The sequence below is a fragment of the Otolemur garnettii genome, unplaced genomic scaffold, assembly GCF_000181295.1.
Source record: "Otolemur garnettii isolate 467f Iridium unplaced genomic scaffold, OtoGar3 scaffold00004, whole genome shotgun sequence".
In the NCBI taxonomy this organism is placed as follows: domain Eukaryota; kingdom Metazoa; phylum Chordata; class Mammalia; order Primates; family Galagidae; genus Otolemur; species Otolemur garnettii.
The window spans coordinates 37,253,742-37,269,810 of NW_003852399.1; the positions used below are offsets into that span (position 1 = coordinate 37,253,742).

General features: G+C 32.4%; 1 protein-coding gene across 1 annotated transcript in view; it reads left to right on the forward strand.

Annotated features, from left to right (window-relative positions):
- The window catches only part of MMP16 (matrix metallopeptidase 16), a 281,181-nt gene that overhangs the window by 143,442 nt on the left and 121,670 nt on the right, over window positions 1–16,069 (forward strand). The window contains exon 3 of the mRNA XM_003782500.2: window positions 2,924–3,046. Coding sequence (XP_003782548.1) covers window positions 2,924–3,046 — 123 coding nt within the window. The remainder of the gene's footprint in view (window positions 1–2,923; window positions 3,047–16,069) is intronic.

Genomic DNA, 16,069 nt, shown 5'->3' on the forward strand with positions numbered 1-16,069 from the left:
CTTCCTATCTTCCTTCCTTCCTTCCTATCTTCCTTCCTTCCTTCCTTCCTTCCTTCCTTCCTTCCTTCCTTCCTTCCTTCCTTCTTTCCTCCTTCATTCCTTTCTTCTCTCTTTGTTTCTTTTGGAGATTATACAATAAGTATTTTTTTTTTATTTTATTAAGTCATATATACATAGATCATAAATACATTTATGCCTTTGTGGGATTCAATGTGTTGATTTTTTGTACAAATTGGAGTGCTTACATCCAACTAATTAACGTAGATTGTTTCTATAAAGGCATTCCTTGCTGACATCTGTGAAGAGCACACCTTTGCTTTGGAACAATTTATTATTAGCAGTGATGAGAGTGAGAGATACAAGAAACACTTTAGGGACACAAGAGACTACATCATGATTAATTGGACCCAAGGAAAGAGTAGTGGTGAGGATGATGCCTGGATGTCTAGTGTGGACATTGGAAAGTGTTAAGGCTTTTAGCTAAAATTGGCATTGGATGAATTGGTGCAAATTTGAGGTAGGAAAATCATGATTCCTTCTATGGCATGTAATTGAGATGATGACAGTGTATCTAGATGGAGATGTGAGAGTGCTATCCTATTATATTGTAAATTTTTGGCCATGTTTGTCTTATCTGTATGCTGTAAGCTCAGTAAGGAAGGAGCTCTGGCCTTGTTTATCTTTGTATTCTTACTTTTTATTGTGTTTCCTAAGGTGTTGTAAAAGCTCAAAAATATTGTAAGATGAATTAGGATGAATGAGCAACTAAATGAACAAATAGTTGGAACACAGTTAAATAGCTATGTAAAGTCGACTAAAGCCTAAGAAATATGTAAGGAATTTAGCAGAGAAATCTTTTACCATAGGAATCTAACATGTATCCCTGAAAACTCTCTCCTTTGGAAGACGGACATACTTCACTGAGAAACTTTTATTGGCTTCAACATACATATGACTTGAAATGAAAATTTATACTAATAAATTTAATTTTAAACTACTGTCTTCATCTTTTAATTAACGCATATTGAAGAATATATTAATGCATTTTAGAGAATATACCGAATGCATTTTAGAAAATATACATTGCAGATATATTTTATCCTAAGAATAGCTAATTCTATTTTGTCAAATTTTATCCAACTATGCATTTCTAATTGTTTTTCTTTTCTCAATTCACTTCAGTATTTTCCATAGCTGAATGTAAGTATAAGCACACCTCACATTAAGTAAATATATTTATATTTCAGAATTATATATTATTTTCCAGTATTTTTCTTGAGATAAGGGTAAGTGCCTACCTGAAGAATATAATATTTTTGAGAATATAATTAACGAAATACCCATATATTAAAGCAACTTAAATCATCATAGGTACACCATTAATGCTTAATATTTGTTAGTTAAATCTGTATCTAGATGTTAAGGCATGCAATAAAAGTAAAGAATATTCATTAAACATCTCTGATATGGCAGGGATTTTATAAGGTACTGGGAGTATCTAGATCTCTTGCCCTTTAGGGACTTACACTCTAGCGATATACAGCTCAAATTTAGCGTGTTTAGCAATGCTTAATTAAAATTAAGAGATCTTCTGTCTTCTCTGCAGAGAGCCTAGATCCATAGGGATGGAGACCCTCCGAGGAGTTAGCATTTACAAGATGTCTCATTTGATTGGGATTTAATAAAAGGGAAAGGAGATTTTCTGAAGTAACTCTATAATGCTTTTAAACTGGAGTGGGATTTGTTAAATCTGATACCTACAATACTGGGGAAAGAATAAAAAAGCAGAAACTTTTAAAGTTTATTGGAAAGTGGCATCTTTCTTAATAAAATTCTTTTCTTCATGTTTCTTAATAAAAGTCTTTTCTTTGTAGGTTGACGTAATACACAAAATCAGATTAGTTGACTTTCCCTTGTAACATATAATATAAACTATTAATTTTCACAAAATAGACATATTTGAACAATCATCTTTGCTTTTTTTTTCATCTGAAAAGGGTAGGAATCATTAAGAATTTGGTGAAATATATCAAAAATTTATTCTTTCTTATATTCATTTTGTGAATCAGGTAGCACCATCAGGATTCTACCTTACCTTTGTAATTATTAAATTAAAGGGGTTAATAAAATTAAAGTCACTTTGTAAGTCAAAGAAAAACTATTAAAAAATATGAAAATCATTCTCCTTAGACAAGACTCAAAAATAGATAGCAAACCTGACAATGGTCAAACAAAATTATTTAGAAGAAAAGTTCAACTACTATATCTGTATAAGTATTAAAATTAATAAATTGAAAGCAGTATTTTTTAAATATAAACATCATAAACGTTAGTCTTAGGATACTAAACCTCATATTCATGAAAGTATTTTAAGTACTGAATTTTATTATATATCCAGAGCAAATGACTGATAAATGAAAATTATGATAATGATCAAGAGTAAAGCAAAAAGGTAGAAAATGCAAATGTTATTTGAACAAAGAATACACTGCTATGTATCTTCCTGACTTCTGAATCTTCTGTAACAGATTAAAATAATTGTTGAATATTAAAGGTGGAAGGCACCTGAGTCCCATTTTATGATTGACATGACAGACTAATGACCGACTCAAGGTTACATACCTTATTTAAAGTAGATTCTAGTTAGATGTTTTAGAGTACCTCAGTCTTCAGTTAGCTCAGAATGAATTAGAGAGAAGAAAAGTATCTAAAGAATCTGTGAACTACAGTAATGGCTTTGATCATTCAGGAAAAGGAAGTATGGTATCTACGTAGATTCAACTTACAAGACAATTGAATTATTTTCCCTTATGGTTTGTAGTTTCATCATGACTGTCTCATATTTTAACCTCTTCATTGATTTCCATTTAAATTGAATGATTCACGTTGCTGACAAATAATGAAAATGTACTGCTCTTTGCAGCTGGATGAAGAAGCCTCGATGTGGCGTCCCTGACCAGACAAGAGGTAGCTCCAAATTCCACATTCGTCGGAAGCGATACGCATTAACAGGACAGAAGTGGCAGCACAAACACATCACTTACAGGTATAAAAACAAGTGTTGAGTTTCCCTTTCTTTCCCCATTTTTCCCTTATATTTGTTTTGACACTTGGGTATCTTCTGCACATCGACTACACATAAACTATATATAGTGATGTAATGTTAATGTAAGAGATTTAGAATTGCAATTGAGAAGAGAATAAATTGTTCCTTGGGTGCCTTGTATGCGTTTTTTGAAACACTCGATATCTAAAACTATGTTTTCCAGTTTCTTGAATGACTGACAGTATTGTGAGGGGCTTTAAGATGTGTGTTCTACCATATTACATTTTGAACAAATATTCATAATCTAAAAACGGATTGAATAATGTATATACATAATGCCATTTAAATAAATGTTCTCTGAATTTATTGATTAGCTTTTAGGATCAGGATAACCATTTTATTTTTTTTTCTTTTTGATAATTATGCAAGAGAATTGCTACTTTTTTTTAACTTTTTGTTTTTTGAGACAGAGTCTGACTCTGTCACCCTAGGTAGAGTGCTGTGGCATCATAGATCACACCTACCTCAAACTCTTGGGCTTAATCAATTCTCTCATCTCAGCCTCACAAGTACCAGGGACTGTACGGCACCTGTTACAACACCCGGCTAGGATTGCTATTTATTTATTTATTTAATTGGTCTTCAATAACACAAAATATTTTCCAACCTACAGAGATAGTTGCTGGTATTGGAGTTCTGCACGTTTATTTGTTTATTGATTAAACAACTTCCTTTTGAGTCCCACTATGAACAAAGAACAGTGCTAGGTCCTGGGGACATTCTAATAAATAAAAAATAGGGACCCTGTTTGTCCTCATGGAATTCACAGTCATAAGGAGAAGTTGAACAGTTATAAATGTGATACTTCTTATGAAAAGAAAGAAACAGGATGCAAGAGAAATGTAAACTGGGTCATCCAATCCATTCTAGAAAACCAAGGGGAGATATCTATAAAGAAATGGTTTTTCACCTAAGACCTGTAAGAACAGAAAGAACTCATTAAATCAAGGGGCAGAGGAAGAGGAAAGGCGCTTTGGGAAAAGGGTATGATGTCAGGAAGCACCTCTATCAAATAACATGAGTAGGAGAGAGCGTTATAATTCCTATTCTATATGTAAATGATTTCATGTATGGTTAAATACAAAATTAAAGCCTCAATATATTATTTTTCTATTTACATAATTAGAGGATGCCATTTGAACTTATTTTGGTTATTTTGAGAACACTTCTTAGTGTTCTTTTATATTTTGTGCTCTCCTCTCAGATAGCTTGTTCCTGGATTATTGTCTTATGCTGCAGTTGTATCTGCAGATGAGAGAAATCAAAGATAAAGCTCCTTTAGGCCAGTCCCATGAAGTTGGCAGTCCCCACACCATCCTTTAAATTTGTTCAATGGATTTTTTATTTCACAAACTTGCTTCACCATTTCCATAATCTACACTTCAAAAAAATTGTTTAGAAAGCATTATCAATGTTTTAGTATAGAATAATTGATATTTTCCCAGTAACCATAATATTCATGTCTATTTTCCAGTAAGCCCTCTTTCTATAAATGAAATTAGTCACCAGACAGTGCTTAATGAGAGAAAAAAACTGATACATTTTGAGAGGCATTTATAGACTTTGATGAAGAATATACAAAAAGATTATTTTTCTGGCCAGATGGCAGAGTTAGAAAGCCTAAACTCTACTTCTGATTAGGTATGTGGATGAGATATATCAAAATATATTCAATAAATTAAAATATTTCTTAAAAAGCATTTTTGAGTGGAAACAAAAGGAAGAAATCTAAAAACTGAGTGTAGAGGGAAATCAAGATCTTTAGTAGATATGTGAGCATGCAGGTCAAGGGTAGGTCTTGAACTTGGTCTTCTTGACACTAATACAGAGTATTAAAAAGAAACTCTATATTGACCTTAACAGATACAGAAAAGTGGTCTAGGAAATTTACTGTGCATTTTTGCAGAAACAAGGTCTCTGTATTTTACTGTCTGAATATTTTACCCAGGCTGGTCTTAGAACCCCTGGCCTCAGGGTGATCCTCCTGCCTTAGCCTCCCAAATTGCTGTGGTCACAGGCGAGAGTTACTGTGATCAGCTGGATATGTAGGAATCAAAGCAAAGAAGGATAGTTTCTTAATCAGAAAAGCGGCATCTACAAAAATAAAAATATAGTTTTATTACATATTTCTTTTATAAGGTAAAGTGTTGGGAAAAAAATACCCGTAAGAAATAATAAATGCTTTCTGCCTCTACTTCTATTCACCATTGTTGCACAACTGCTTAGAAGACAAAGAAAAAGAAATAAAATGTATACAAATTTTCAAAGAAACAAAAATGTCATTAGTAACAGTTGATACAAATATCTATATGAAAAACTCAGAAGGAACTCCATATATATATATTTTTAGAAATAATTAAAAAATAAAGTTACATTAAAAATAGATTTTATTTACTGAGCAATTTCAGATTTACAGAAAAGTTGGGTTGATAGTACAGAGAGTTCTTATTTACCCACTCTTCCATCCCCTCTGTGCTCCCACCCCACACACATAGTTTCTGCTTATTAATATCTTTTGTTTGGTAGTTTAGTACATTTGTTAAAGTTGATGAACCAGTACTGATACATTATTATAATTACAGTCCATGGTTTACTCCAGGGTTCACTCATGGTGTTGTACAGTTCTGTGGGTTTTGCAAATGCGTAATGTCATTTACTCACCATTATCAGATCATACTGAATAGTTTCCCTGCTCTAAAAAGCCAGGGTTTGAAATATTCATCCATTCTGTCTTCTCCCAAAGCCCTGGCAACTGATTTTTTTAAACGTCTTCATAATTTTACCTTATCTAGAATGACATATAATTGGAACCACATAGAATGTAGCTTTTTCAGACTGGTTTGTTTCATGTAACAATATGCATTCAAGTTTCCTTCACATCTTTAATGACTTAGAAACTCATTTTTTAAAACTGGTGAGTCATTATCCATTGTATAGGTGGATCACAGTGATTTGTTTCTTCACCCGTTGAACCTATCTTGGTTGTTTCCAGTTTAAGGCACTCATGAGCGAGGTGGCTGGCATAAACACTGGTGTGCAGGTTTTTGTATAGGCGTAAATTTTCAACTCATTTGGATAAATACCAAGGATTGTGGTTGCTGATCAAATGGTAAGATTAGGATTAACTATGTAAGAAATTAACAAACTTTTTTCCAGAATGGCTATTCTATTTTGCATTATTACCAGCAATAAATTGTTCTACAATCTCCACAGCATGGGGTTTTATTGGTGTTTTCAATTGTAGCCATTCTAATAGCAGTTTATTGATAACTTGTTTTACTAAGATGAAACAATTATTATAAGGTAGTTATGTTGATTGAAATAAAACAATTATATTGATGTAAGTTGTTTTAATTTTAATTTTCTAATAGTATCATGCTGAGCACCTTTTCATATGTTTACGTGGCATCTACGTATCTTCTTTGTTTAGTTGTCTATTCAGAACTTTTGACAAATTTTTAATTGACTGCTTGTCATTAAGAGTTCTTTGTATATTCTGTATACAAGTCTTTTGCTAGTGATGTTTTCAAATATTTTCTCCCAGTCTGTGGCTTGATTTTTCATTGTCTTTATAATGTCTTTTGCTGAGTAAAAGTTTAATTTTAATAAAATTCAACTTATCATTTTTTTTTCTATATTTTCCTTTATCTTCCTGTACTGTTTTTTTGTTTCATATTAAAACATTTAAAAAACCCATTAAACCCAAGGGCACTAAGATTTTTTCCTGTGTTATCTTCTAGAAGTTTAAAACATTTATGTCTTGTGTTTGTGTAATTGATCCATTTTAAGTTAATTTTTAAAATATGTATCAAGTTAGTGTCTAGATTTATTTCTTTTGTTCTAGCATCCATGTTTGAAAATATCATTCTTCTCCATTCCATTGCTTTGCTCCTTTGTCAAAGACTCTTTTACTATATTTGTGTTAACTAATTCTGGGTGCTTTATTCTGTTTCATTGATTTATATATCTATTTCTGAGCCAGTGTCACACTGTTTTGTCTACTCTGACTTATAGTAAATCTTAGTATCAGGTCGTTTGAGCTATCTCTGTTACTCTTAAAAATTGTACTGGGTATTTGGAGTCTCTTGCCTTTCAAAAGAAACACTAGAATCAGTTTGTTGATACCAGAAAAGCCATGATTTGCTTGAATTGTACCTACAGATCAACTTGGGAAGAACTGACGTGTTAACAACATTGAGTCTCCAGTTCCATGAATAAGAACTTCTGTCATTTATTTAGATTGTCGACTTCTCTCATCAGGATTTTATACTTTTCCTCATATATATTTTGATAGATTTATTCCCATGTATTTGATTGTTCTGGTGCTAATTTAAATTTTTTTTATATGAAATTTGGATTGTTCATTGTTGGAATATGGAAAAACAGTTGACTTTTGTATATTAACCTTGTATCCAGCAGCTTTTTTAGAATCACTCCTTAGTCCAAGAGTTTTACTGTGGTTGTGAATTCTTTGGTATTTTATACATAGAGAATAATGTCATCTGAAAACAAAGACAGCTGTATATTTTTCTTCCTTTCCAATCTGACTAACTTTTATTTTATTTTCTTGTCCTATTGCTTACAATATAATGTTGAATAGGAGTGATGAGAACAGACATTATAGCTTTTTGCCCAATCTTGGGTGAAATACAGATAGTTCCTCACCATTAATATTTTGGAGGTTCTAAGTCTTTTTCTGGATGTCATTTATCAAGTTAAGAAAATTCCTCTGTATTCCTAATTTGCTAAAAGCTTTTATTGTAAATGGGTATTGAATTTTGGTAAATCCCTTCTCTGTATCCATTGATGTGATGATATAATTTTTCTTCTTTAACTTCTTGATGTGATATAGTAATTGATTTTTAAGTATTGAATCAGCCTGCATATCTGGGGAAAGTCTAACTTGGCATGATATATAACTCTTTTTATAGACTATTGGATTTAATTTGGTGACTTTTTGAGGATTTTTGCATTCATGTTAATAAATGATATATATCCATAGTTTTCCTTTCTTATGCTACATAATATCTTCATCTCATTTTGCTATTAAATAGAGGGATGTTGAAGTCTCCAACTATGTTAGTGTTTTGTGCATTTTTTTCTTGTAATTCTATCAAATTTTTCCTTATGTGTTTTGTTAGTTGGCTATCAGCTACATGAATATTAAGTATTATTATGTCTTCTTGGAAAATTATACCTTTATTATTATATAATGGCTCTCTTTATCCCTAATAATTTTTTTGCTACAAAATCTCTTTTGTCATAAATTAATATAGCTAATCCTAGATCTCTTTTGATTAATATGGACTATCTTTCCCCATCTCTTTGCTTTCTTTATTGATTTGTGTGCTTATATTTAATACTGGTTTCTTTAGAACACATTAAACGGTCTTATTTTTTGTTTTATTCTTTTTTGTTTAATCTACTCTATTTTTATTGCTGTACTTAGTATTCACATTTAAAGTGATTATTGATTTTGTTTGATTAATATCTACTGTATTTATAACATTGCTGTTATTGTTCTTTTTTGCTTGTTTCTGTTGTCCTCTCTTCCTCTGCCTTCTTTGGTTCTAATGGAGCATTTCATATGTTTGATTTTCTCATAGCATATCAATTATCTTTCATTTTAAAATTATTTTAGTTGTTGCCCTAAAGTTTGTGATATACATTTGCAACTAATAGAAGTCTGTTTTTCGATGACATTGTTCTACTCTCCAGGTATTACAGGTGCTTAGAATGTTTCTAATTTTACCATTCTGTCCTTTATAGCATTTCTTCCCTTTATTCATTTAATTAATCCCCTTCATTTCATTTATCCTTATGGTATAATCAGCCATTATATTGTTATATTATTCTTTTCAACAGTTATTATTAGATCATTAAAAAGAGGATAATAAAAAATTTTATTTTGACTTTATTCATTCTCTAATGATTCTTCTTTTTAAAAAACAGATCTGAATTTCTGATTGATGTTCTCTTTTCTGAATTATTTCTTTTAATTTTTTTTTTTGTAATGCAAGTCTACTGACAACAAGTCGTTCTAGCTTTTCTTTGCCAGAGAAAATCATTTTTCTACTTCATTTTTAAATCATCATTCCACTGGACACAGAATTCTAGGTTTGGTGGTTTCATTCATTGAATATTTTAAATGATTCACATCACTTTCCTCCTTGCTTGCATGGCTTTTGAAGAAAAGTCTGAAAGAATTAATATCCTTGTTCCTGTATAGATAAGGTATTTTATCCCCCTCTGGCTTCTTTTAAGGTTTTCTCTTTGTCTTTCTATAGTTTGAATAGATACATGTGAGTATAGATTTTTTTTCAATATTTATCCTGTTTCATGTTCTCTCAGTTTTCTAGACCTATCATGTGGTTTCTATTATTAATTTTGCGAAATTTCAGCGATTATCATGGTTATTTCTTTCGCTCTTCTCTGATAATCTCTCATTTTGTGTTTTTCTCACAGTTCTTAGATATTCTGTTTTGTCTTTAATTCTTTTTTCCTTTTGGGGGAGTTTCTATTGATATATCTTCAAGCCTACTGATTCTTTCCTTGCCCTGTTCAGCCTGAGATTCAGCATGATGAGTTTATTAAAGGCATCCATTTCTTTTACACTGTTCTTTTTTGAACATTTTCTTTTCATCATATCTTAGAGTTTCTGTCTCTCTGGCTATATTACCCATGTGTTTTCTTAATGTTGTTCATATTTTCCATTAGAACTTTTAGTATATTGATCAGTTATTTTAAATGTTGTATCTGATAATGTCAGTATTTCTGCCATATCTGAGTTTGTTTCTGATGCTAGTTCTTTGTCATGAAATGGTATTTTCTCCTGCCTTTTAGCATGCTTGTAATTTTTTTATCAAAAGTTGGATTGATATATTGAGTAACAGGAACTAAGATTTTACATTAAACAGCTCGGATGTGTTCATTGTTTGCTATAGATGAATTTCCTTTACTATTCTTTTTTGTCTCTCCTTCTAAGTATCCCTAGAAATTCCTCCTTAAATAGATCTATTGCATTATACTGGAGCCATGTTGATACGGTATAAAATATTATAGAGAAGAAGCAGTTTATAATCTAATGATTAAATCTCCCTTTGTTAGTAGGTATGAATGTCCTGGGCTTTGACCTACAGAGACATTTATTAGGCTTTCTTCTTTCTTTGGGGGAGACAAGAAGGCTATAAGAGCTTGAATTGTTCAATTGGCTTTAACCTAGATCAGATAAGGCTCTGATAAAATAATTTTCTTTGAAGATAGGCCTTTGTCATGGAGACCATGGGTGTGTTTCAAAATTTTCACCTTGATCTATGCCTTGATGGAAGTGAGAGAGGATTTTTCTCAAATCTTCACTGTAACCACCTGATGAAGCCCTTAAGGGTAAAACTCATAAACCGGAGGCCCCCCCTTACATTGGGAGCCCTGGAGGTCTTCATTCTCCTGGCTATGGGGACTTTTGCTCTTGATGAGCTGTATTTCTCTGTATTTACTCTCTTTCCACTTTGGGGGTGGCAGTTTGCCCTGTGACCTAATTTTCTGATAGTTAAGAAAAATTATTCATATTTAGTTTGTTATGTTTCATTACTTTTTGAGAGGTTGAGAGTGATAACTTCTAAGCACTTTTATATATGGAAGCAGAAGCTGGAAGACTGTAGCCATTAAAAAAAAAACAATCAATACACAAAATATATATAAGCATGCATGCTTGCAAAAGCCCTGAAAGTGTGTAACCTTTACAAAGGTATTATTTAAATTTAAAATAGAAACAAATATAAGAGCAAAGAATAAACCAGAAAATATATGTTAGCGAAAACTATTATGGAGAAAACTATGAGCCATAGTTTTGAAAGACATAAGAGAAGACCAAAAGCAACTGTAGTTATATGTTTGGTCTTTATAGAAGGATTTAATAGGTCAAAATAAACTTTTGCACAAATTAAATGTAATTCTAACAAAAATCTTAGCATGATTTTTATTTTTGTAATGTTACTGAATCTAACATCTCTGAAAAAGTGGAGGTTCAGGAGAACATCAGGGTTTTTCCACCCACTAGAAGTGAAGATTTACTTTAAAACAATACTAATTAAGGTAATATGTGGTGTTTAGCACAGAGATAGACTAATTTGCTAGTAATACAAACAAGAGATCACAGAAACAGATACTTGTTATATAAAAAATTGATTTATGCTAGTGTAGATTGGAGGGAAGAATGGGATATCTTATTTTTTAAATTATTCTTTGGTAATTGATTGTCAAAATGAAATTGAATTCATACCCCCTACCATATACAAAAATATCAGTACCAATTGAACGATAGTGTACAATCAACCATAGTACAAAGCTTAGACAGCTCTGCATGTCAGTACTCACTGTTGTCATTTCACAGTGTGTCCTTTGATAACTTTTAGTATCTCTGCATCCTTATGTACTTTTCCTGGAAAAGAAAGAAAGGAAGGAAAGAAAGAGTAAACGAGGAAGAGTTAAGAACCGTTGTATTCAGAACTAATTGTAATTTCATTCACGCTTTTTCTTACGTTGACAATGATCTGAGCCAGTTTTGGACATTCAAATAATTAGGGCTTTTATTCGTGCAAACTTTCATGAATAAAACCCCAATTGATTGACAATTATATCCTGTGGATAAGAGTCTGTTTTAGAGTACGAAGGGCCTAAGTTTGAATCCTAGCTCTGACACTTACTACTGGTAAAACCAAGATCAAGTTACTTAAATCCAGTAAGAATCAATTATCCTGTGTGCAAAGTGAGTATTGTAACAATGCCTACCTCATAAAGCTTGGGGAAAAATTTAGTAACCTAATGGAAAAAATAATAAACATAGCACAGTGCTTGGAAACATAGTTAGTGCTTACTAAATGCTAGTTATCACTTTTACTCTTTAGTTTACCAGACAACTCACCCAAGTTTTTGAGAGTGTTCTAAAAGGATTATAGAGTTAGGAATGGAAGTGTCAGGGTTCAGGCATATGTCTGTGTTCTCAGCTCTGTGTGCTCTTGGCTGAAGAATGACCAGACCCACTAAAGTAGGTCAGGCGTGAAAAAAAGTCTATTGAGAAAGAGAAAGATAGGTTTATAAAGCAAAAGCAAGATGTCGTTTTACAGAGCAAGATGCCTTCACCATAGACAGAAAAGGGCTCCACTGGTCGTGGTCTGAATCCCATTTTACACTATCTGGGTAGGACCCTCTTCACGAGTCCTCATTATGGGGTTATTATGGAACCACTTCGCTGGACAGTTAACAGCACGGTAATTCGACTTAAATTACTTTCCAAATCCTGCTGTGCCCGGGCTGCCCAAGATAGGATTAAGATGGGCAGCTCTAAAACAGCACTGCCCTGTCCTTCTCCAGTGAGGCAGTCACTCCAGGCAACCCCAAGACAGAGCACCCATTTGGTCCTTTTTTTCCTAGGTAACCTGAAATTCTAACTACCTAATAAAAATGCCAAGTTTATTATATTTCAATGTTAATGTATGTAAAGAGTTAAGAAATTTCCTAGTATATAGTAAATACCATAAGCTTTTACTACTGTTTTTTTTCAAACCGTATTTAGAGTATACATAGGTTAATCAATAAACAAAATCTGACACTTAAGCTCAAAAATCATTATTCATGAAAAGAGTAGCTGAAGTGTGGCATTATCAAATGCAGAGAGGAGTTGGGGTGAGAGTGGTAGAATCTAGGTTTTATTTGAAAGCAAACTCATTATAAGCCAACAGTATAATGTGACTAAGGAAAAGCTAAAAAGACCAGATTACACGGATAGAGAAAACCTCCAAAGCAGTGATGATAATTAATTTTTCTCTCTGGTTTGTTGGCCAAGCCTCATACGATGTGCACTTTTCTCTTCTAGTCACCACACACTCAGCTGCTTCCTGGCATTTTAATGTAAACCTCCAAAAAAGCAGTCAGAATGTTAAAGGAGCTTGTCAGCAGTCTACATGTGAAACAACGCAAAGGTTAGAGCTGAGGATTCTCAACATGACTGAAAGGGCATTTAAGGGAGGAATTCCCCGTTACTCTCAAATGTTTGAAGTCTTTCAGAAAAATGCTCTATTTTGAACTGTTGAACAATTAAGTCATGTATGAGTCACCTTCCTCAATGGAGGCATTTAAACCAAAAAAAAAAAAAAAAAAATGTATTCACATAACAGATAAATGAGAAGCCCTTTGTGTTATGGTTGGAAAGTTAGTTTTTGAATAAATTAATGAATTCCAAACAGGCTTGAATTAAAGCTTTTTCATGCCAGTGTTCGAAAATTACAGCACAATTTTTATCAAATAGAAATTTACTTACTAAGTTTTCTGAATGTTACTGACAATAGAGTTAGAGTAAGTTCTTTTTCTCTTTGAAATCTAAAATCCAAAATATTATTTCATGTGACAAATGGCCAATAAGCCAGGTACCTATATTGCCAGATGAATGTGTTTATAATGTATCAATTAATATAATGATGCTATGTTGTACTGTACTGCTTAGTTGTCTTTGTTACCGTACATTCATCCTTTAGCTATCTTTAGTTTTCTTTTTTTCCATTTTTCTTTTTTTTTTTCAGTTGTTGGCCGGGGCTGGGTTTGAACCAGCCACCTCCGGCATATGGGGCCGGCATCCTACTCTTTTGAGCCACAGGCACCGCCTTTTTTTAAGCCCTAAGATTGAGTGGGCATACCCTTAGTTTTAAATGAATGCCTCTGTGACAACTGAAAATGCACACTAGAAGTTATTTCACTTTAATAGTGTATACAGCACAAAGATGTTGTTAAAGGAATAAAAAAATTCCTCCCCAGAAACATTTTTCATTATTCTCTCTGAACCCAGAGTTCTCTGAACTTGGTGATTCTATTGACTTCAAAGAGAACTCGGCTTGTGTGGCCAGAGGATACAAAACAGACTAACACACTGAGAAAGGACCCAATTTAAATAAGATCCAAAGCAGTGTGCACTTAAATCCAGTCCGTCTGCAAAGCCAGTCTCTGAGGAAATATCCAGATATTTAATGTAAGCTTTCCTGGAGGCCCTCCATATTCAGTTTCTGTTCTGTGACCATTTTTCATACTTAAAAAGTTATGAAGACAAATCAAACATACAAATATAGTATGAATGAAAGTAAATCATTCATACATCCTAATATATTCAGAATGTGCTAATAATTTATGCTGTTTATTATTTTTATTCTGTTTTTAGAAGTTGTCTACTTTATTACAGTGAGTTCCATGAGATGACTGTCATTTGAGTGTAATATGCTTTCCTCAATAACCAAGTTTTGTCTATTTAATTGACTAAAGATGAGTTAGCTTTGTTTTCAAAATAATTTGAAAATAAAGATAAGAAAGAATAAGAATTCTTAAGATGAATACCTCATCTTAAGTATGAGTTAGCCTTGTTTTCAAAATAATTTGAAAATAAGAATAAGAAAGAATAAGAATAAAAAAGAATAAGAATTAGAATTTCAAAATAAGGATAAGGAAATAAGAATATTATGAGATTTTTGTATCTTAACTAGATCCAAAGGTACTTGGTTCTTTTTATCTCCCAATATTAGAGATAAAATAGTATTTTGAAAGGATGTATCATGTATTAGAAACTTTAAGGAGAAATAACCATTAATAATATGTGGAATTATTGTTAAAGGAACTGGTATGGATCTAACGATGTGAAGAATGAGAACCCTCAGGGTGGCTCCTATAGCTCAAGGAGTAGGGCACTGGCCCCATATTCCAAGGGTGGTGGGTATATGGGGCCCAACCTTGGCCAAAATACTGAAAAAAAAAAAAAAAAAAGAATAGAGAACCCTGATTTTACATAGTTACTTTGTAAGTCAACTCACATACCTTTCTTAAGTACCAACTATTCTCGTGAATAAAGAGCTCTGAAAATTTTCATTCAATCAATTTTGTTATGTAGGATTGCATAAGGCATGGTGATTAAAGCTAATATTTATCCATGGGGGAGGGAGTTTAAAGTTCCAAAATTTACTAAAATGAAAATTTAAAAGAATCCATAAAATAGTATAATGGAATAGTCTGATAAAGATTCAAGAAATAAAATTCCATTATCATTTTAAAATGAGAACTTTGTTCACTTTACTTATAAAAAGCACAGGCAAGTAAAAACATTTTAAAATTAAAAAGGAATTGGCTTCATTAACTTTTCCAACTTCTATTTTACTCACTTTAGAGCATTGTCTTTTATTTTGCAAATATATTTAATCGTTTGTGGTCTCTTTATTAGAATTGTTGGCCTTATTACCTCATGATCTTTCTGCTCTATGTTGTTTGAGTTATGAGTCAATACCCGACACATCTCTCAATTCCATAAAATTTCTAAACTCATGTTTGTGTTTGTATCTTGATCAGGATTTCAGTTCTTTGAAGCACACCTGTCTGTCTTATATTATTAATGATATGTGATTAAGCATATTTTGAAAGACAAATAGTACATAGTTTTGTGAAGCAGAATGATATATTTTCCAATCCAAATAGTACTTCATATTCATGATTTTTATGTTATTCATTTTTCTCAAAACCATCATACTCATTCACATACTCATATACAAATCATACTAATATTTCATTTATTCCTCTATTGTAAGATTATCCTTTATTTGAAATTGAAAATCATTGTCTTCACTACATCTTGGCTCCATTACCATCCCCATTACAATCGTCTCAGGGTTCTTTCAGTGTCAGGCACTGAAACTGACACACCGTCCCTCTACGAATGTCACTCTAGTCTGTGCTATCTTCTCTTGCATGAATTCTTTCTTGTCTTCTTATCAAATTCCATCAGTTGCAGTGATTTTTTTTTTTTTTTTGAGACAGAATCTCACTCTGTCACCCTGAGTTGAATGCCATGGCATCATAGCTCACAGCAACCTTAGTCTCTTGGCTCAAGTGATCCTCTTGTCTCAGCCTTGAAGTACCTGGAACTACAGCTGCTTGCCA